General features: G+C 43.7%; 1 protein-coding gene across 6 annotated transcripts in view; it reads left to right on the top strand.

Moving 5' to 3' along the window:
* Window positions 1-23,067, top strand: part of FAT3 (FAT atypical cadherin 3) — a 745,380-nt gene that overhangs the window by 664,721 nt on the left and 57,592 nt on the right. For all 6 annotated transcript variants that reach the window (XM_069759239.1, XM_069759241.1, XM_069759238.1 and 3 more), the window contains 5 exons: window positions 336-550; window positions 2,390-2,527; window positions 6,569-6,712; window positions 11,561-11,758; window positions 15,762-16,560. In XM_069759239.1, the coding sequence (XP_069615340.1) occupies window positions 336-550; window positions 2,390-2,527; window positions 6,569-6,712; window positions 11,561-11,758; window positions 15,762-16,560 (1,494 nt within the window). The remainder of the gene's footprint in view (window positions 1-335; window positions 551-2,389; window positions 2,528-6,568; window positions 6,713-11,560; window positions 11,759-15,761; window positions 16,561-23,067) is intronic.

Here is a 23,067-nt window from a genome sequence, read left to right as displayed (position 1 = left end):
AGTGAGGCCCCTAACACTAGAGATGCCTTATTCACAGGGCTGTGGAGTCGGTAAGCCAAACCTGCGACTCCTCAATTTCCATGACTCCGACTCCACCAAAATGGACTCTGACTCCACGACTTCGACTCCACAGCCCTGCTTAGTCATCTTAGAATGACATGGAGGGAGCAGAGTAGTGATTGGTGACATTATGATCCATAATGGTTTTGGAAAAGCTTAATATCATCCCTTATCGCACTAGTAAAAGGTGGCCATAATGGTCAGCACCAACTTTTTATTTTTTTTAATCTAGAATCAAAAAAAAAAAATTCCATCTAACTTATTTTCTTTTCCAGGAGCGATTGTAGTCATCAATCCTCTGGACTATGAAGGCTGTAAAAACTTTTTTCTTGTGGTGGAGGCTAAAGATGGCGGCAGCCCTCCACTTAGCGCAGTGGCGACAGTAAACATCAACTTGACGGATGTGAATGACAATCCCCCGACTTTCAGCCAGGAGGTTTACAGCGCTGTCATCAGCGAAGACGCCACTATCGGCGATTCTGTCATTATGGTAAGTGTCAGGGTTAGAACTTTACTTAAGAACCTATTAAAACCCTTATTTCGCTGAGTGTTTATTGCTCGGGATTTTATGATTTCCTGCTTACCTGATCGACTCGTGTCCTACCCAAGGTCACGGTATAAAATAAATATCAACACGCCGGTTACAATGGTCTAATAAAATGTAATAAGAATTTTACTGACTGAGTGAGTAAACATGTCCGCTTCTTGTAAGCAAACATTATAGCTTGTACTGAAATGCGTTGGCCATAAGAAACGCGTCTAGAGAGCCTTTATAAAACCTAATTACATTTATGGGGCGGCAGCAAGATAAACACAAGCCGTACACCGGGCAAAGTCATTTCCTCTTGGACTGTATTTGCTATTTTTATTTGACACCCCCCTTCCCAATAAAAATAATCTCCAATGAAGACCTTGATTTGTCCTTTTCTGTCCAACTTTGTGTCCGGCGTTATATTAGATACGTTTAACAGCGGAAAATTTGAGTGACAACCAATTTTTGCTGCTGTTAGAGCTTTCATAGAGGATTCTCACTCAGCTTTTTTAGACTCCTGAATGGTAAATCCGCCAATCTGTGCAGCGATGCACTGTGTTACTCTACAGCCAGACAGAATCTCTATTCAGGAAAGCTGGGTGACAACTCTTGTGAGATCTAAAATGATGGCCATTCTGGTTCTCACCCAGTTCATCACTATATAATAAAATTGTTGGCAACTTTCCAATTATTTTTTTTTTGGGGGGGGAGGAGTTATTTAAAGGGTCATTCCCATCTTCATAGATAGATAGATATTGTAAATACAAGCACTTTTGCACTTTGCTGATCATAAAAATTTGCATCTGTTATTGAGATATTGAAAGTTTTGTTCCGTTTACAGCTCGTTGCCTAGGAAACCGTCTACCACTGCTGTCTAATTTGCAAGCACTATGCTGAACCTGGCCGGGACTAGGAGGAAACAGGGCGCTCCAGCAATCCTAGACAGCTTCTAAACAGCACTTACAAGCTCAATAAAACAGCTTGTAAACGCTGCTCTTTATCTGTTGTCTAGCAGCAGTGGTCGGTCTCCGAGGCAACAAGCTGTAAACAAAAGAAAAGTGTTAATATCTTAAGGACGTTTGAAATTTTAATATTAAGTAAATTGCTTGTATTACAATCAATATCTGACGATATACCGATTAAAGGAAGATGGGAATAACCCGTTAATGACCCCAGTATTAAAAAGAAATCTTCTGGAGTATTATTCGCCAAATTAAGGGTTGCGCAGCTCTTTATAAAGATGGAAAGTGTTGCATCACAAGGTATAATCCATTCTAGTACAGATATAGTGATTTATAAATAAACCCTCAGTGTAGCTCCAATATAAAGTGACCAAGCGGCCTCCCTGCACACTTTGCGCAGCTGCACCATGACAGTGCACATTGGCAGTAACATGATGTAGAGGTATTGTCAGCACTTGCTATATCTGTATGAGCTGGTGTACGTTACTGGTATAATCTCTGATAATTTCTGGCATAAATGACCGTAAACCCGTGTGACAGTTCTGGCCTCGACCCCTATTTGCTAAGCCGCATGCGCTTTTTTGAACAGTGGTAAGAGTTATAAAAAAAAAAATCTAAAACGTTGGACATTTTTGGCTAAAACAGATGCCCAACAAAAAAGTGACTTAAACAAACCTTGCAAGTGATGAACCGGGCACAAAGTCTATGATAAATTTTCATATGTTTCTTTACATGAAGCTCTTTACAGGTTATACAGGAGGTTTACTTGCAGTCCTATGTAAATCCATTTTAATATTTGTATTATTACTAATTGCCACATCATTTTTAATCGTAGGTCTTTGCTGAAGACCTGGACAGCCCATCAAATGGATACATAACTTTCTCTATTGTTAACGGGGACCAAGATAAACAGTTCATGGTGGATCCGGTCATAGGACTGATAAAAGTCAAGGACAAGTTGGACCGGGAGCGGGTACGGGGACATATTGTTTATTTTGCTGCGCTGTCTGTTCATTCCCTGGTCGGCATATAAATGTCAGCTATGGAACGCTACTTTTGCCACTATAGGGAAAATGTAACGAAAGCCGGTCCCTTCTACCATTTTAAGGTATTCATTATGGTTTCCAAAAATGTTATATGCCTGAAACCTTTAGGCCAGTTTCATATTTTGCATAATTGGACCCTTATTTATCACTGCCTAAAAGGAAATAATGACCATGTTGTCTATAGCAACCAATCAGAGTTCAGCTTTCATTTCTTAAACTGCTTTGGTAAAATGAAAGCTGCGCTGTGATTGGTTGCTATGAGCAACACAGGCGGTTTTCTTTTAGCACAGTTTTTGATAAATTCGGCCTAGTGGATTTTTCCACTCTTACAGGACAGGCTGTGGATTATCCACACGCAGTTGCTGTGGATTATCACAACACCAATTTTACCCATGTCAGCGGTATAATCTGTGGAAAATTTGTGAGAAAATCAGCATGTAAACATCTGTCCTGCTCATTAAAGTACAGCCATGAGTGGTTCACATACTTACCATTAGGCCTTGTTCACACGTTCAGTGTTTGGTCAGTATTTTACCTCAGTATTTGTAGCCAAAACCAGGAGTGGGTGATAAATACAGAAGTTGTGACTTGTTTCTGTTTCTATTATTCTTTTCCCCTACTGGTCTTGTTTTACAAATACTGATGTAAAAAACTGACCAAATACTGCTAGTGTGAACATGGTCTCACAAATGAAAAAAATCTAGACATTTAATCCCTGCTCTCACAGCATTCAAAACCAGAATGCTATCATATGGGTGTGGGGTTGCAACACTCCACTCCTATTTTTCGGGTTGATTCGTGAGACAGTTGGAGCGTCTGTGTTCACTGATGTGTTCATCACATTATCCATTATTTATGTTACATACCGTATATAGCGCCAACACTTATGTCAGCGTTGTACAGAGATTGTCATCACTTGCATCATTCTCTCTCCCAATAAGCTAAGTCTAATCTCATACAGGCACATGCTCTCGGACCAAATTCATAGGACGCCGATAGACCCATCAACTCGATTGTAAAAAAATTAGTAGTCAATTCACTAAAGCAAGCAGAGATCTACACTACTGTGCAAAAATTTTAGGCAGGTTGTGGAAAAATGCCGCAAAGTAATAATGATTAGCGGGGTTGTCCAATACTAGGACAACCCCTTCTTCTGCCCTAATAAAAAAAAAAAGCCTATACTCACCTCCCATTCCGGCGCTGTTCCAGCAGTGTTGGCGCTCGCGTTCCCGGTGCTCTTGTGCAGTTGTACTACACGTGGTGCCCAGCACCCAATCAGCCCTGGTGTCACTGTTGGACAAATCAAACATGAGGAGGAAGTCAGTGCAGAGGCCGAAATCTGACTCTCTCTTCATGTTCAGTTCGACAAGTGACTCCATCGCTGATTGTGCGCCATGCTCTGGTGTCATCACAATCGCCCTGGGACCGCGAGTACCGACACCGCTGGAACAGCGCTGGCACAGGAGGTGAGTATAGGCTTTTTTATTTATTGTTGCCAAGCGTGTGGAATGAGAAGGGGTTGTCCTAGTAGTGAACAACCCTTTTAAAAAATAGAAGTGTTAAAAGTTTATTCTTTATTAATTAGCAAAATGCTAATTCAATGAAGAAAAAGAGAAATCCAATCAGATCAATATTTGATAACCATCCTTTGCCTTCATCAATTCCTCTAGGTACTTGTACTTGCACACAGTTTTTGAAGGAACTCGGCAGGAGGTTGTTCCAAACACCTTGGCGAACTGTCCCCAGATCTTCTGTGTAAGAGGCTTGTGTGGATCCTTCTGTCTCTTCTTGTGCTCCCAAACCGACTCGATGATGTGAGGTCAGGGCTCTGTGGGGGCCGGATCATCATTTTCAGGACTCCTTGTCCATCATTATGCTGAGAATAGTTCTTAATGACATTGGCTGTATGTGCACTAAGATCTGTGGTTATTCCTCCAAGATGTTTAGAACAAATTCCCTACAAAGTTCCTTCAAAAACTGTATGCGAGAGACAAGTGTACCTAGGAGAATTGATGAAGGCAAAGGGCAGTCACAATAAATATTGATTTGATGGAGATGTCGCTTCTGTTCATTCACTTTTCATTTTATTAAATTGTTTATTTTATTTATTGATAAAATTAAGGGATGTGTTAGATGGCTGTATAACTCGGACAAGGATCGCAACTCAATGCTTGGACGGCCGACGTCTCTCCCAACTGCATGTATTTCTATGCAGTTATCACGCCCAGGTCGGGAGAGTCGGCGGCCAGTCCGAGCATTGCGTTGTGATCCTCGTTCAGGTTATATGGCCGCCTGACTTCACTAAAGGGATCCTGTATGATGGGCGTCACTGGTCTTGCTCGGTGCCTCTACTATCCTCGCCATCGACCATCCTCCTGCCCTGCATTGTGTGGATGACGCATCTTATGTCATCCACCCAGCTTCCCCAATCTCGCTCATGCACAGGCATGCTTCTGCTTCCATGCTGTAGGCAGAGCAAAGAACTGTAATGCGCATGTACAGTGAGAAGACAAAGAGCGCCGATGACCCGGGAAATTAAACTGGCTCATGCGTTGGGGGCGCTGTGTGGATGACTTATCCATATCAAGCAGGGTAGAAGGACGGCGATTGCGGGAATAGAGGAGGCGCCGAGCAAGGCCAGCAACGGTCATTGGACTGGACTGCACCGTACGGGGGAGGGATTATAAAACGTACTTTTGGGGATATGCAGAGGAGATTGGAGACTTATGTGCAGGTTGCTGGACTGTTTTTAAAGGAGGCATTAAAGGTGATGGCCGTAGTTTATGTTGGGAGAACCTGGTAATAGATTCCCTTTAAACTACCGTATCTGTTTTTTTAAATCATTCTTACTTTCTTGCATTTTTTCCAGACTTGCCTTATGCTTTTGCATAGTAGAATATACTGTACAAAGTATATTAGAAAACATGCTAACAAGCTGAAAGTGGAATATCCTTTAATCTTGCAGCAATTAAATCCAACCTGTCAGGACGATGTTACTACTTAAACCAGTGGTATGGTTCCTAGTTTTGGTCCTAGTACAACAATAAAAATGAGACCTGTCTTGTAGTAATCGGATGTACTGGCGCTGAGAAATCGAACGTTGAATTCACGTGTAAATTAGTCTGGGGGCGTGTCCATACACTCGGAGTACATAGACACGCCCACAAATGCACTTCCTGATTAATTGACTTGATGCTTCAAAGCTTGATTTCTCAGTGCCGGTACGTCGGATTAATACAAGCGAAGTGTCATTTATATTGTTGAACGAGGATCTATACAGCCATACCACTAGATTCAGTAGTAAAATCGACCTCACGGGTTCCCTTTAAGTTCTAAAAATTCTATATCACCCTCTAATGTTCTAGATAAATAACATTTGGAGATGCAGCTGCAAGTAACCGTGATGATTTCTAGTAACACATCTCCGGGAACCAAATAGAATTACGACGCAGTCACTAGAGGAAGCCTTGTGTGAAGTGACGAGTCCCCTGGAAGCTGAGAAGGATGACTCTTCACACCGTCAGATCAATTCATCATATGTTCCCAGGAGGTCCATGGCCCAGGATTATATTTCCCAGCCAAGCAGTTGATAGTCCTGTGATTCTGAGCTACACTTATATACATTTTTGGACTGTGCTTTATCAAGTTTTGTATCGAAATGCTGTAATCACAATAATATACATATAATATGTAATACCTTACAACTATAAATATTCCTATAGGCGAGGCATAGCGTGAAGTTCATAGGACCTACGAAAAGTCTATTTGTTTATCATATGTAGCATTACTACCCCTTTGAGGCCCCTCAAACATCAGTGCCCAGGTGCCTAGTTATGTCCTTAAAATCACACATATAGACAGGTCACTGTCTCCTACAAGTTCAGCTCACTCTTCTCCCGCTGCTGTCATCATTTCATTACCAATAGAAATGTTTTATTACTTTTCTTTTTTCTTTCTTTTATTTCAAGGTATCTGGTTATTCGCTTTTGATTCAAGCCAGAGATAGTGGTTTTCCACCGCTCTCATCCACCGTGACAGTAAATATCGATATTTCAGATGTGAATGATAACAGCCCCCAGTTTTCACCGGCCAACTACAGCGCCGTCATACAGGTAGGCTACAGTGATCTGAATTGCTTATTATGACCATATTATCACTAGCACCCCCATTGTTCTCAGGCTGCTCCTGGTACTGCAATTAAACTGTCCACCAGATAATTAATAAATCAATTGGGGTTCAACGCTGATCTGCTAGTTTTCATCTATCCTGTGTATAGGTAATGGGGACAATCTGTGAAAGTTTAATGCCACAAATGTGGAGTAAAAGCTTTGAAAAAAACTCAAGAATTTTGGTGCAAAAATCAGGATCAGCTCCACCAAACACCCTGATTTGGCCCATGGAGGCACCAAATTAATTAAGTGGCTTGTGCCTTTTAATAAATTGGGCTCCTCTTCCACTCCATCAAGACTTTCTCAGTGCGAGCCTGTGCTACGCCATTCTTGATGCATCATACCCAGCAAGTGTTAGCATCCGGAATACCCCTTTAAAGGCTATTCCTTTGCGACAGTCTTTTTGTTGTTCACTTGCTTTCCTAACTCCTAAGGCAAGCGACTGTCTGAAACGTTTTCGTTTGTGCAATTCTCAACACTCTCTCTGCTCATTCCTTCCTTCCTTCAGTGTTAGAGATAACAGCAGGGAAGGAAAGAGAATTGCACGTAGATCTTCACTGTATGAACAAGAGAGAAAGCATCTACAGTTTCAGAGACGGCAGAGAAAAGCTTTAGGAAAGGAGGAAAACACATTAAGAAAATAAGCGCAGGATAGAAGCTGTGCTGATATATGTTTTACTAAAGACAACAGCAACCTGGATACACACAATGCTCGCATCTAGCCTTTATTACGGGGATAAAGTCTGCAAGTCTTTTCTTGTGCTGAGGGCAGGTCTGGACAGCTCTACTCATTGCTCCCTTCCATCAATATTGGAGATAACATGGGTTATACATAGATCCCTACTATGTGTTCAATAGAGAAAGCATCTACAGTCTCAAAGAGGGGAGATAAAACAGGCCTTAGGAGAGGAGGAAAATGCATTAAGAAAATAAGCGCAGGATAGAAGCTGTGCTGATATATGTATTACTAAAGACAACAGCAACCTGGATACACACAAAGCTCACATGTAACTTATATTACTGGGAGAAAGTCTGTAAGTCTTTTCTCGTGATGAGTGCAGTTGTGGATGGCTTTGATCATCCCTGCCTTCCTTCAGTATTTGAGATAACAGCAGGGAGGGAAAGGGGACTATACAGAGATCTCTACAAGAGAGAAAGTATCTACAGTTTCAGAGAGGGCAGAGAAAACAGGCTTTAAAAAAAGAAAAGAAGGGAAACATGGAGAGAAAATAAGTTCAGGATAGAAGCTGTGCTGATACATGTGTTACTGAAGCAACAGCAACCTGGATACAGACAGAGCCCACATCCAGCCTATATTACTGGAAAACCGCTCCCACAATGAAAAAATACAAAACTTGAAAACTGCATATCAGAGGATCTGAAAAAGAATGAAGATTACTGACTAAAACTTAGTAGCTATTACAAGTTAATAAAATTGCACAAACATATGTAAAAATCATTTCCTCCATGTCAAAATTGTCCATTGCTTTTAAGTTGCAATACCACCTAGAGCTTGAAGATTAGAGGGGAGCTGTGTCTGTGGAAATAAAAACACATTTTTTTTTCTTCTAATCCCAGAAAGTCTAATTAATTCTAAATAAAACAGTTGAAAACAAGAGGCATGCACTAAAGTAAGACGCCTCCATGACAAACCAAGTTCTCGAAAACTCCTGCCTTTCTATTCTGGGTGAAATAAATAGATGAATGCCTTCCCTTTATGCATTATCGGTAACAGAATCACTTTTCTAACCGTCTGCTGAGAATGATCCACTTTGCCCAATATATGTGAAGCTAAGAAGAAGATGTTTAATACGTAGTGCAGGTCACGGGCGGGTTAGTCTTGTAAACAAGCCGAGGTATCCACTAATCTCTTGACCCAGGATTAAATGTGACTTGTGCCTTACGAATCACTTCTGTGGGTCCCTAGCCGAGAGCTTCATTACTGGACTGTAATGAATGAGCCCGGCTTATACGTCACGCTGCCAGGCCTCGGATATTGATTAATGGACTTTTAAATATAAATCTGGAGATATGAACAAGAGGAACTCACTGATATGTTTATTTGAGCTAAGAAGAGAATATTCAGCATAATCGATGGTCGGGCAAGGCGTTTTGGCACTAAAATCAACCACCAAGACCGAACTCGGCCAATACAATGTAAAATATGGATAAGATGTGGGTTCATTATTAGGGTATATCCATATTAATAGAGTCGGGCAAAACAATTTGTAGGACCTTGACAAAGCAGCCACGTCGTTACCCTGTGACCATCCTACTAGAGTAAAACCGAACCGCCAGCATCTCTGGTGCTTCTTCTTATTAGTCATCCCGGCATGTTGTTGTACATGTGTTATGCCCCAATGATGAGCCTACTATAGTCTTAGTATGCCTACCAATCAGAAGTAGTCTGGTAGATAGGAGAAGGTTTGCAGGGCTCTACTCCAGTGGACTACCAATGTGGCTGCTGGACCAGGGTCCTGCAAATCATTTTTGCTTGACTCCACATAACAGGGCTTTGTAGGGGTGCATGGCGGCATTACTGTACCTCCGGATCTCTAAAATTTCATAAACCCAGTAAAAGCATCTTCCCCCAGAAACAAAGCTTTAATTTCTAAGATTATGACATCCAATTAAGGAGATAGGAGAAGGTTTGCAGAGCTCTACTTTGGTGGACTACAATCCTGTAAATCATTTTTGCTCAACTCCACATAACAGGGCTTTGTAGAGGTGCATGGCAGCATTAATGTACCTTTGGATCTCTAAAATTTCAATAACCCAATAGAGGTATTCTCCCCCAGAAACAAAGCTTTTACTTCTGAGGTTATGACATCCAATTAAGGAGATAGGAGAAGGTTTGCAGAGCTCTACTTTGGTGGACTACGGTCCTGCAAATCATTTTTGCTCAACTCCACATAACAGGGCTTTGTAGGGGTGCATGGCAGTATTAATTTACCTCTGGATCTCTAAAATTTCATAAACCCAATAGAGGTATTCTCCCCCAGAAACAAAGCTTTTACTTCTGAGGTTATAACATCCAATTAAGGAGATAGGAGAAGGTTTGCAGAGCTCTACTTTGGTGAACTACGGTCCTGCAAATCATTTTTGCTCAACTCCACATAACAGGGCTTTGTAGGGGTGCATGGCAGCATTAATGTACCTCTGGATCTCTAAAATTTCATAAACCCAATAGAGGTATTCTCCCTCAGAAACAAAGCTTTACTTCTGAGGTTATGACATCCAATTAAGGAGATAGGAGAAGGTTTGCAGAGCTCTACTTTGGTGGACTACGGTCCTGCAAATCATTTTTGCTCAACTCCATATAACAGGGCTTTGTAGGGGTGCATGGCAGCATTAATTTACCTCTGGATCTCTAAAATTTCATAAACCCAATAGAGGTATTCTCCCCCAGAAACAAAGCTTTTACTTCTGAGGTTATAACATCCAATTAAGGAGATAGGAGAAGGTTTGCAGAGCTCTACTTTGGTGGACTACGGTCCTGCAAATCATTTTTGCTCAACTCCACATAACAGGGCTTTGTAGGGGTGCATGGCAGCATTAATGTACCTCTGGATCTCTAAAATTTCATAAACCCAATAGAGGTATTCTCCCTCAGAAACAAAGCTTTTACTTCTGAGGTTATGACATCCAATTAAGGAGATAGGAGAAGGTTTGCAGAGCTCTACTTTGGTGGACTACGGTCCTGCAAATCATTTTTGCTCAACTCCATATAACAGGGCTTTGTATGGGTGCATGGCAGCATTAATTTACCTCTGGAACTCTAAAATTTCATAAACCCAATAGAGGTATTCTCCCTCAGAAACAAAGCTTTTACTTCCAAGGGTATGACATCCAATGAAGGAGATAGCAAAAGGTTTTCGGAGCCCTAGATTGGTGGACTACCGATGTAGCTGCTGGACTTAAGTCCTGCAAATGATTTTTGCTCGACTACACATAACAGGGCTTTGTAGGAGGGCATGGCAGCATTAATGTACCTCTGGATATCTAATACTTCATAAACCCAATAAAGGTATTCTCCCCCAGGAACAAAGCTTTTACTACCAAGGGTATGTCATACAATTAAGTAGATAGGAAAAGGTTTAGGAGGCTCTACTTCGGTAGACTACGGATGAGGCTGCTGGACCAAGGTCCTGCAAATCATTTCTGCTTAACTCCACATAACAGGACTTTGTAGGGGTGCATTGCTGCATTATTGTACCTCCAGATCTCTAAAATGTAATAAACCCAATAGAAGTATTCTCCCCCAGAAACCAAGCTTTTGTTTTCGAGGGTATGACATCCAATTAAGCCTCTATGACATAACACGGAGGTGGTGTAGTACCATATTATATTGTAAATTTCATTTATCAACATACAGCATATGATCAAACCCATCTTTGTAGATCGGGATATGTCACTGGACATGTAATGACAAAAAGCTTCCTTAAAGGGGGGTTTCATAAAAGGTTTGTGAAGCTCAGTACTGAAATTCTGGAAATTCTTCTTCTGCATCAAAAGCTAAAGAATTGATGAGATGCCGAAGCCTTTATCTAGGTCATGTAGTTTGTGCAGACCAAGACATGCCGGATGCCTTCCTGAATTAATATATTAACCATGTCAACTTAGAAAATCATTTATATCTTCATGTTAACTAGTAGAATAATCTAAATATATTATTGGACATTTTGGTGACAGACCTACTCTTGGTGTAACCTAACGTAAAAGTTTTTGGGATTTGACTAGAAAACAAGTTCCTTTATTTTATGCTACACAACTCATTGCTTTATCTTTCAGGAGAACAAACCTACCGGGACTAGTATCCTCCAGCTCGTAGTCACCGACAAAGACTCGTACCATAATGGACCACCATTTACATTCACCATAATAAGTGGAAATGAAGGCGGCCGGTTCGTTCTGGATCAGTCGGGGGTTTTACGTTCTGCTGTCGTTTTTCAACACACGATCGCGAATGAGCATCTCCTGAACATACAGGTATTTCAAGGTCTAACTTGTTGAGGTAGACGAGATACAGAGAAGACACTGTCCTTAAGAGTTTATATTCTATAAGCGAGAGGTCATTGCATGTAAAACCTTAAAGGATAAATGACCCTGACTAAAAGAGCCGACACTCTACAGGAGAGAGGACCCTGCACATAAGAGCTGACACTATACAGAAGAGGGGACCCTGCACATAAGAGCTGACACTCTACAGGAGAGAGAACCCTGCACATAAGAGCTGACACTCTACAGGAGAGAGAACCCTGCACATAAGAGCTGACACTATACAGAAGAGAGGACCCTGCACATAAGAGCTGACACTCTACAGGAGAGGGGACCCTGCACATAAGAGCTGACACTATACAGAAGAGAGGACCCTGCACATAAGAGCTGACACTCTACAGGAGAGAGGATCCTGCACATAAGAGCTGACACTATACAGAAGAGAGGACCCTGCACATAAGAGCTGACACTCTACAGGAGAGAGGATCCTGCACATAAGAGCTGACACTATACAGAAGAGAGGACCCTGCACATAAGAGCTGACACTGTACAGGAGAGAGGACCCTGCACATAAGAGCTGACACTCTACAGGAGAGAGGATCCTGCACATAAGAGCTGACACTCTACAGGAGAGAGGACCCTGCACATAAGAGCTGACACTGTACAGGAGAGAGGACCCTGCACATAAGAGCTGACACTCTACAGGAGAGAGGACCCTGCGCATAAGAGCTGACACTCTACAGGCGAGAGGACCCTGCACATAAGAGCCGACACTATACAGGAGAGAAGACCCTGCCCATAAGAGCTGACACTCTACAGGAGAGAGGACCCTGCACATAAGACCTGACACTCTACAGGAGAGAGGATCCTGCACATAAGAGCTGACACTATACAGAAGAGAGGACCCTGCACATAAGAGCTGACACTGTACAGGAGAGAGGACCCTGCACATAAGAGCTGACACTCTACAGGAGAGAGGACCCTGCACATAAGAGCTGACACTGTACAGGAGAGAGGACCCTGCACATAAGAGCTGACACTCTACAGGAGAGAGGACCCTGCGCATAAGAGCTGACACTCTACAGGAGAGAGGACCCTGCCCATAAGAGCCGACACTCTACAGGAGAGAGGACCCTGCACATAAGAGCCGACACTATACAGGAGAGAAGACCCTGCCCATAAGAGCTGACACTCTACAGGAGAGAGGACCCTGCCCATAAGAGCTGACACTCTACAGGAGAGAGGACCCTGCCCATAAGAGCTGACACTCTACAGGAGAGAGGACCCTGCACATAAGAGCTGACACTCTACAGGAGAGAGGACCCTGCCCATAAGAGCTGACACTCTACAGGAGAGAGGACCCTGCACATAAGAGCTGATACTCTACAGGAGAGAGGACCCTGCACATAAGAGCTGACACTCTACAGGAGAGAGAACCCTGCACATAAGAGCTGACACTCTACAGGAGAGAGGACCCTGCCCATAAGAGCTGACACTCTACAGGAGAGAGGACCCTGCCCATAAGAGCTGACACTCTACAGGAGAGAGGACCGTGCGCATAAGAGCTGACACTCTACAGGAGAGAGGACCCTGCACATAAGAGCTGACACTCTACAGGAGAGAGGATCCTGCACATAAGAGCTGACACTCTACAGGAGAGAGGACCCTGCACATAAGAGCTGACACTGTACAGGAGAGAGGACCCTGCACATAAGAGCTGACACTCTACAGGAGAGAGGACCCTGCGCATAAGAGCTGACACTCTACAGGAGAGAGGACCCTGCCCATAAGAGCTGACACTCTACAGGAGAGAGGACCCTGCACATAAGAGCCGACACTATACAGGAGAGAAGACCCTGCCCATAAGAGCTGACACTCTACAGGAGAGAGGACCCTGCCCATAAGAGCTGACACTCTACAGGAGAGAGGACCCTGCCCATAAGAGCTGACACTCTACAGGAGAGAGGACCCTGCACATAAGAGCTGACACTCTACAGGAGAGAGGACCCTGCCCATAAGAGCTGACACTCTACAGGAGAGAGGACCCTGCACATAAGAGCTGACACTCTACAGGAGACAGGACCCTGCACATAAGAGGTGACGCTCTACAGGAGAGAGGACTCTGCCCATAAGAGCTGACACTCTACAGGCGAGAGGACCCTGCACATAAGAGCTGACACTCTACAGGAGGAAGGACTCTGCCCATAAGAGCTGACACTCTACAGGAGAGAGGACCCTGCCCATAAGAGCTGACACTCTACAGGAGAGAGGACCCTGCACATAAGAGCTGACACTCTACAGGAGAGAGGACCCTGCACATAAGAGCTGATACTCTACAGGAGAGAGGACCCTGCACATAAGAGCTGACACTCTACAGGAGAGAGAACCCTGCACATAAGAGCTGACACTCTACAGGAGAGAGGACCCTGCCCATAAGAGCTGACACTCTACAGGAGAGAGGACCCTGCCCATAAGAGCTGACACTCTACAGGAGAGAGGACCCTGCCCATAAGAGCTGACACTCTACAGGAGAGAGGACCCTGCCCATAAGAGCTGATACTCTACAGGAGAGAGGACCCTGCACATAAGAGCTGACACTCTACAGGAGAGAGAACCCTGCACATAAGAGCTGACACTCTACAGGAGAGAGGACCCTGCCCATAAGAGCTGACACTCTACAGGAGAGAGGACCCTGCCCATAAGAGCTGACACTCTACAGGAGAGAGGACCGTGCGCATAAGAGCTGACACTCTACAGGAGAGAGGACCCTGCCCATAAGAGCTGACACTCTACAGGAGAGAGGACCCTGCCCATAAGAGCTGACACTCTACAGGAGAGAGGACCTTGCACATAAGAGCTGACACTCTACAGGAGAGAGGACCCTGCCCATAAGAGCTGACACTCTACAGGTGAGAGGACCCTGCACATAAGAGCTGACATTCTACAGGAGAGGGGACCCTGCACATAAGAGCTGACACTGTACAGGAGAGAGGACCCTGCCCATAAGAGCTGATACTCTACAGGAGAGAGGACCCTGCCCATAAGAGCTGACACTCTACAGGAGAGAGGATCCCGCCCATAAGAGCTGACACTCTACAAGAGAGAGGACACTGCCCATAAGAGCTGACACTGTACAGGAGAGAGGACCCTGCCCATAAGAGCTGACACTGTACAGGAGAGAGGACCCTGCACATAAGAGCTGACACTCTACAGGAGAGAGGACCCTGCCCATAAGAGCTGTCACTCTACAGGAGAGAGGACCCTGCACATAAGAGCTGACACTGTACAGGAGAGAGGACCCTGCACATAAGAGCTGACACTCTACAGGAGAGAGGACCCTGCACATAAGAGCTGACACTCTACAGGAGAGAGGACCCTGCACATAAGAGCTGACACTCTACAGGAGAGAGGACCCTGCCCATAAGAGCTGACACTGTACAGGAGAGAGGACCCTGCCCATAAGAGCTGACACTCTACAGGAGAGAGGACCCTGCCCATAAGAGCTGACACTCTACAGAAGAGAGGACCCTGCCCATAAGAGCTGACACTCTACAGGAGAGAGGATCCTGCACATAAGAGCTGACACTCTACAGGAGAGAGGACCCTGCACATAAGAGCTGACACTCTACAGGAGAGAGGACCCTGCAGAGGAATAAATATATCTATGACTTCAGTCTCTATGTCAATTGTCATATTACATCAGACCCCCCTATTAGAACACTTATGATCATAGCTTCTAGCAAAATGGCCCCTACACAATTTTCCCAACCATGATGTCACCAATTTATCAATGTTTTTAGTGGGCAAGAGGGACAAGATTTCTGTATGAATTTAAATGAGGAAGAAAGGCTGAAATCCATGATAGTGAAGAAGTAGATTCAACAAAAGAGATTGCCAAAAACTTATAAGACATAATTAAGTTTTCTTGACAACCCCAACCTTTGGTCCTTTTGTTTTTCACAAAATTGACTTAATTTTTCTTTTCTCCGAACAGGTGAAAGACTCAGGTAAACCACCGATGACCTCTCAAACCTATGTACATGTAAGAGTTATCGAAGAGAGTATCCACAAACCTTCTGCCACCCCACTGGAGATATACATCGTCACCATGGAAGATGACTTCCCGGGAGGAGTCATTGGCAAGATTCACGCCACCGATCAGGATGTCTACGATGTCCTCTCCTACGCCCTCAAATCAGAGCAGAAGAGCTTGTTCAAAGTGAACAATCACGACGGAAAGGTTATCGCCCTTGGAGGTCTTGACGGGGGCAAATACAACTTGAACATATCGGTTAGTGATGGCCGCTACCAGGTATCGGTCGATGTGACGGTCCACGTTGAGCAGTTGATCCAGGATATGTTGTACAATGCCGTCACCATACGTTTCGAGAACATCTCTCCCGAGGATTTTGTGGGGCTTCATTTGCACGGCTTTCGACGTACCCTCCGGAACGCGGTTCTCACCCAGAAAGAGGACAGCCTGTATATAATTAGCATCCAGCCGGTGGCAGGCACAAACCAGCTGGACATGCTGTTCGCCGTACAAATGCAAAGCGGGGGTTTCTACAAGCCGGCGTACTTGATTCAGAAGCTCTCAAATGCAAGGAGACATTTGGAAAATGTGATTCGGATATCAACAATCCTGGAAAAGAATTGCTCGGGATTGGATTGTCAGGAACAACATTGTGAACAGACGTTGTCGATAGATTCCCACTCACTAATGACCTACAGCACAGCCAGAATCAGTTTCGTATGCCCCCGCTTTTATAGGAACGTGCGCTGTATATGCAATGGTGAGTAATGGCGCCCTGGTTTATACGGGTAGGGAATTTTTTATTTAATCTGTTCATCTCATAACCACTAGTTGGCTACCTAAAGGCATAAATAGAATGATCATCTCCTCACAGAGTATCGCAAAAATTGGGTTTTTGTTTTTTGTGAAAGTTTTCTTGAGCCACTGATCTAAAAGATAATGTCGAACCAAGAGGAAAAATAAGGAAGGTCTCGTTTGTGTATAGCACACCTGTAAGGTCAGGTCCAGCACTTTATTGCTGTGTTGAGGACATGACCAGAGACTTCTCCGGCAATGTTGGTAGTAGGGACATATTTAGATCTACTTTTTGATTAATTGTGTAGCACAAACCTCTCTTTTTTGGGCACTGCTTTTAATAAATTGCCCATTGTTGCTGGGGGTCGCAGGTGATAGATTGTGACAGGTCCATAATTTACTCCCTGTTGGAACTTTAATTATGGCCTCTTGTTAAATAGGCAATTATGTAAGTGATAATTTGCCAATGTAGAGTTGGATAACGGGTACTGTTATTTGGGTGCTAGAATGAACTGTATATCGCTTTTAATTGGCAACTCTATGGCGTGGTTATGTGTACCGAACAGAGCATCGTTCTACATAAGACTGGCCCTGTACACAGTTCTGGGTGAATTGAGACTTTATGTGACGCTTTGACATCTGCCATAAGTTTGCTATCTCATGCTTTAAAGGGGTTCTCCAGTCTTGTGATACTGTGTGAATTCCGATTTCTGAATCCTTACAGTGCATGCAACGCATGCTGTCAGGATTCTTCAGTGATGAGGCATCGCCTTGACGTACGCAGGACATATCTAGTTGGAATGTGGCCAGAAGTATTCAAATCATAGACATCCGGTCACATGTCAACTAGACATACGCAGCCTTACTCAATACAAATGTATTGCACAAGGTGGACATGTCTAGTTGGAATGTGGCTGGAAGTATGCATCGTATACATGCGGCCACATGCCGAATAGACGAACACAGCCTCGCTCAGTAGTGTATTGAATGAGTTAGGACATGTTTAGTTGGAATGTGGCCGGAAGTATGCAAATCGTATACATGCGGCCACATGCCGAATAGACGAACACAGCCTCGCTCAGTAGTGTATTGAATGAGTTAGGACATGTTTAGTTGGAATGTGGCTGGAAGTATGCATCGTATACATGCGGCCACATGCCGAATAGACGAACACAGCCTCGCTCAGTAGTGTATTGAATGAGTTAGGACATGTTTAGTTGGAATGTGGCTGGAAGTATGCATCGTATACATGCGGCCACATGCCGAATAGACGAACACAGCCTCGCTCAGTAGTGTATTGAATGAGTTAGGACATGTTTAGTTGGAATGTGGCTGGAAGTATGCATCGTATACATGCGGCCACATGCCGAATAGATGAACACAGCCTCGCTCAGTAGTGTATTGAATGAGTTAGGACATGTTTAGTTGGAATGTGGCTGGAAGTATGCATCGTATACATGCGGCCACATGCCGAATAGACGAACACAGCCTCGCTCAGTAGTGTATTGAATGAGTTAGGACATGTTTAGTTGGAATGTGGCCGGAAGTATGCATCGTATACATGCGGCCACATGCCGAATAGACGAACACAGCCTCGCTCAGTAGTGTATTGAATGAGTTAGGACATGTTTAGTTGGAATGTGGCCGGAAGTATGCATCGTATACATGCGGTCACATGCCGAATAGACGTACACAGCCTTGCTCAATACAAGTGTATTGAATGAGGCTGGGCATGTCTAGTCGGAATGTAGCCGGAACTATGCAAATCGTATACTTGCAGTCACATGAGCGCCCACTACCGGCCTTAACACCAGGGACTCCTGACAGTGTGTTGTTTGTGCACTTTTAAGATTCCAAATTCTGCATTCACATAGAGTTATTGCAGACATTTATCACAAGACTGGTCAACTCATTTAAGGCAACTTAAGACGTCTTAACACTTTAAAGGGATTGTCCTATATATATTTTTTCACCTTGAGCGAAGGCTAATCATGGTTAAAAGAACAAAGAAGCAGAAACCAGATACTCGCCTATTAGACCCCTGTAATTACTCAGCACTGCTGCCCCTCTGTGTCCTACCAGCCTGTTCACTTCCTCTTCTGGTGCGAAATGTGATTTGACCACTGCAGCCAATCGCCAGACTTCTTTCCAAGCAGTGGCTGCTGATTGACTGCATTGGTCATGTGACATCATCCACCGGAAGAGGAAGTGAGGAGACCCACGGGGCAATGCTGGCAGCAGGACGGAGGAACGATGTGGAGAAGGGGTGTATGGTAGTTTAATTTCTTTTTTTTATTATTTTATTTAAAATTAACATGGACCTATTTTGAGAATTAAAAAATAATAATAATGGGCCAACCCTTTAATACAGACAGGCATCTTAAGTGTTGATATGATGTCTTTGGGCCTAATGACTCATGGCCAAAAATGCTTCAACAAGCAGAAATCTAAGAAACCAATATATTAGCTCCTCCGCTCCTTGCCGAGAATGATTGTAGGGTTTAGTATTTTTAGAAAATCACCGTCAATCGGCGGTAGCCGTCTCCGTCTAATTATATACTTCCAGTAAGCCTTAGGTCTAACCAAGAGAAGTAATAGCAGAGGGACAGCTGGGGATATTGTTTCGTCATTCTTCAGGATTGAAGAACACGGACGATCCCCTCTTGAACGGCCCGAGAGCCTAAACATAGGTTCACTACTGTTAATGGACGCCAGCGCTGCCAACCTGGTATTTATAGCACTTACCGAAACAATCGTTTTCTTGTGGCCACAAATTAAAAAAACTGAAGCCTTCTGCGTGCGCTCCCTCGTTAGGAGCCTTCCGGGGTTTGTGTGCCGCAACATGGAAGATTTTCAGATTCCTGTCATATTATTATGACATAGTGTAATTGCTGAAAAATTCCTGAATGTATTAATTCCCAACCCCGTGACATTCACGGCTTTACTTCCCCTCCTCCCTTTCAGGCATTTTCCCCCTCTCGAATGTAACGAGGTCATTAATGGAATCCTAATGGTTTTATCACAGGATGAAACGTTTCCTTTTCATTTCCCGCCTTTGTAAATTATAAAAGATAACACAAAATATAATAGTGAGGCTCAGTTTTCGTAGTCGAAGACCTGTACCTGCGATCATCCGAACATTTTGTTCAACGCAGCTGAATTTTTTTTTTTTGTTTCGTCCATGACAAACTTATATGAAATATGCCAAGAAGGAGGTGGGAAAGATCACAAGGTGAATTCAACGCTCCTGTCGGCCGTTTCGCATGAATCGCGCTTTTTCAGGGCTTCAGACGAAATCCCATACACTGATACAATGTGAACCCCAGACTAAGGGCACATTCATGCGTCCTTACAAATCAATCCGAAACCGGACCGCAGTGCAAGGACTGGATTCGGTTCTCCCGACCCGTACGTGACAGCTTCATAGAAATATATGAAGCTGTCCCACGGCCAGTCCGTGCATTGCGGTCTGACCTCGGACCGATTTGTACAGACGTCTGAACGCACCTTAGGAGTTATTTTAGTCCTGTCTCCCTGTTTTGCAATTCTTTAAAAAAAAATGCTTTAAAGCTAACCTGTCAGCAGATTTTTGCTATTTAATCCGAGAGCCGCATAATTCATGGGCAGAGAGCCTGATTCCAGGGATGCGTCACTTTCTTTGCAGCTTCCTGTAGTTTCACTACTATCAGTGGTTTTTTTTCAGCAGGGGACTAGGTGTCTCATGCCAAGCAGTCCAGCTAATCTGTATAACCCCGCCCCCACAACTGATTGGCAGCTTGCTGACAGTGTGCACAAGAAACTGCCAATCAGGGAAGTGGGTGGAGTTATACAGAGCTCAGCATTACGAGCACTGCTAGATCTACAGGAGATAAAACAGGGATTCTATCAACACTGCACCAAGAAGTCCAATAAGTGATACATCACTGGAATCAGGCTCTCAGCCCCCACATTGTGCTGCTCTCAGATTACAAAGCAAAAATCTGCTGACAGATTCAATTTGCCGGGATAATCAAAAATTTGCTTTCTGGCTGTCACTTGAAGCTGCAGCCAGTCAGACATTTTTACCCTGCAGGTCAAATGTAGTATTACATGACTACCAGATAAACAATGAAGGAACACGATAGAGCAGCAGCCACAAATCAAAAAAAATGCTCAAAGTCAACAGTTCTGCTCATAGTTTGGGAAAGTTCAACACAAACAGGCCATGTATGTTATACTCCCAGATTAAAATGCACCATATGAAAAAGATCTGGGGGTTAAATTCTAGAAAAATAAAGTGAAGTGGTGTATAGACAGCGACGGCGCACCGACGGAACACTGACGGCGCACCGACGGCACCTGCTCCCCACATACATTTCTTGAGTAATTTAAAAGCAGATGTGAAAGTGTAACCAACCTAGCGACGGTAAATATAAGCACGGGGGTCACCCTCGTAAAAAATGGATGCTCGGCAGTGTTCTTTAATCCCACCGCCTTGCATCTTATAATCAGGTTTAGTGAAGACACATGAACATTTAAATTAGCCGTAATCTAGAACATATTGAGTTGATGAATGCCATATGGTGCTGAACGTAGAGGAATGTGGCTGAAATCAGTCTTTTCCAAGCGGCTGCAATACGGCAGAGCTCTCTTCTGTACGGGAACGAGTTTCCAGTGTAAGGCCGGACAAGCCCACGCTCCATGGTGACTTTAGATAGCATGAATATTGTAGTGTGGTATTGCTCTGTACCATCCCTAATGCTAATCTATGCTTGCAGACCCAAATCATAGACAGTGTACACAGCTACCCGTAGATGTATTTATGTGCCATAAGACAACCATCGGGCCCATTGGAAACCAGGCTCCTGCTTATGTTAAATCTACACGTTCCTCGGGGGCGGGACTTAGCATATCCCTCCCCATAGGTACATTGGATTGAGCAAAAATGGCAAGGAAGAATTTCCCCAAAGATCATTGTGTTATTTTTCCTTGCAAAGGAAGGTAAGGTATCAAAATGGAGCATAAGGGGACAAAATAAACCACAAAGATGTCTAAAAAAAAGTAAGCCAAGCTTCTTACACCTTATGGTTGTGACTAAGAGTAGGCTTTTAGCGCTGAGGAAATATCTATGAGAAAACATACACAAGGTTGGGAAACATCAAGACTGGGAGGTGAATAGTATAAATTTTGTTGACTGAGTGAGAATATTCTAAAAATGCAATATTCTATAGTCTGCGAAATAGCCGCCAAGACTCACAACTGTCCCTAGATATAGACGGATACTCAAAATGTAAATTACAGATGTGTCCACCTCGATATTTCTGCAGATTTGAGATTGGAACACGTATTCAATTTTCTATTAAATTTCCCGACAGGCTTCTACCCGCATCCCAACCACTGGGTGTCTGCATATAGACACATGGAGCATAGTCAGTGCCATTTCCCTCCATTTATCCTAAAATATGTTGAGGCAAGATGGCAAGGAAGGACAAATATTCATCTTCCAAAGTACCAGAATATGCATTAGCATCGGAAGATGTTATTAATGTTTTACTTCTGTAATATATTCTAAGGAATGGTTTTATTTCTATGTGTTATGTATTATGTTCTAAGGAATGGTTTTACTTCTTTGTGGTGCCCTACTTTGTTATTTTGGTTGTCATAGATGACCTCGTGAGCATTGTAACACGTTATGATCTGACCACGCATGCATTCTCCTGACTACATGGAGGTTAGCATAAGCTTTGATGTTAGCCACATGGCCATTGTCAACTCAGACACTTTGATCCTGACGACATTATCATTTCCATAGATTATAATGCTGCCCACATGGGCAATGTTATATCCTATGATCCTGACCACATGGGCATTGTTATACCCTATGATCCTGACTACATGGGCAATGTTATATCCTATGATCCTGACTACATGGGCATTGTCATACCCTATGATCCTGACCACATGGGCAATGTTATACCCTATGATCCTGACCACATGGGCATTGTCATACCCTATGATCCTGACCACATGGGCATTGTCATACGCTATGATCCTGACCACATGGGCATTGTCATACCCTATGATCCTGACCACATGGGCATTGTCATACCCTATGATCCTGACCACATGGGCATTGTCATACCCTATGATCCTGACCACATGGGCATTGTCATACGCTATGATCCTGACCACATGGGCATTGTTATACCCTATGATCCTGACTACATGGGCAATGTTATACCCTATGATCCTGACTACATGGGCATTGTCATACCCTATGATCCTGACCACATGGGCATTGTCATACCCTATGATCCTGACCACATGGGCATTGTTATACCCTATGATCCTGACTACATGGGCATTGTCATACCCTATGATCCTGACTACATGGGCATTGTTATACCCTATGATCCTGACTACATGGGCATTGTCATACCCTATGATCCTGACTACATGGGCATTGTCATACCCTTTGATCCTGACCACATGG

The sequence above is a fragment of the Ranitomeya imitator genome, chromosome 3, assembly GCF_032444005.1.
Source record: "Ranitomeya imitator isolate aRanImi1 chromosome 3, aRanImi1.pri, whole genome shotgun sequence".
Lineage (NCBI taxonomy): Eukaryota > Metazoa > Chordata > Amphibia > Anura > Dendrobatidae > Ranitomeya > Ranitomeya imitator.
This window is presented reverse-complemented; position numbering and strand designations above follow the sequence as displayed.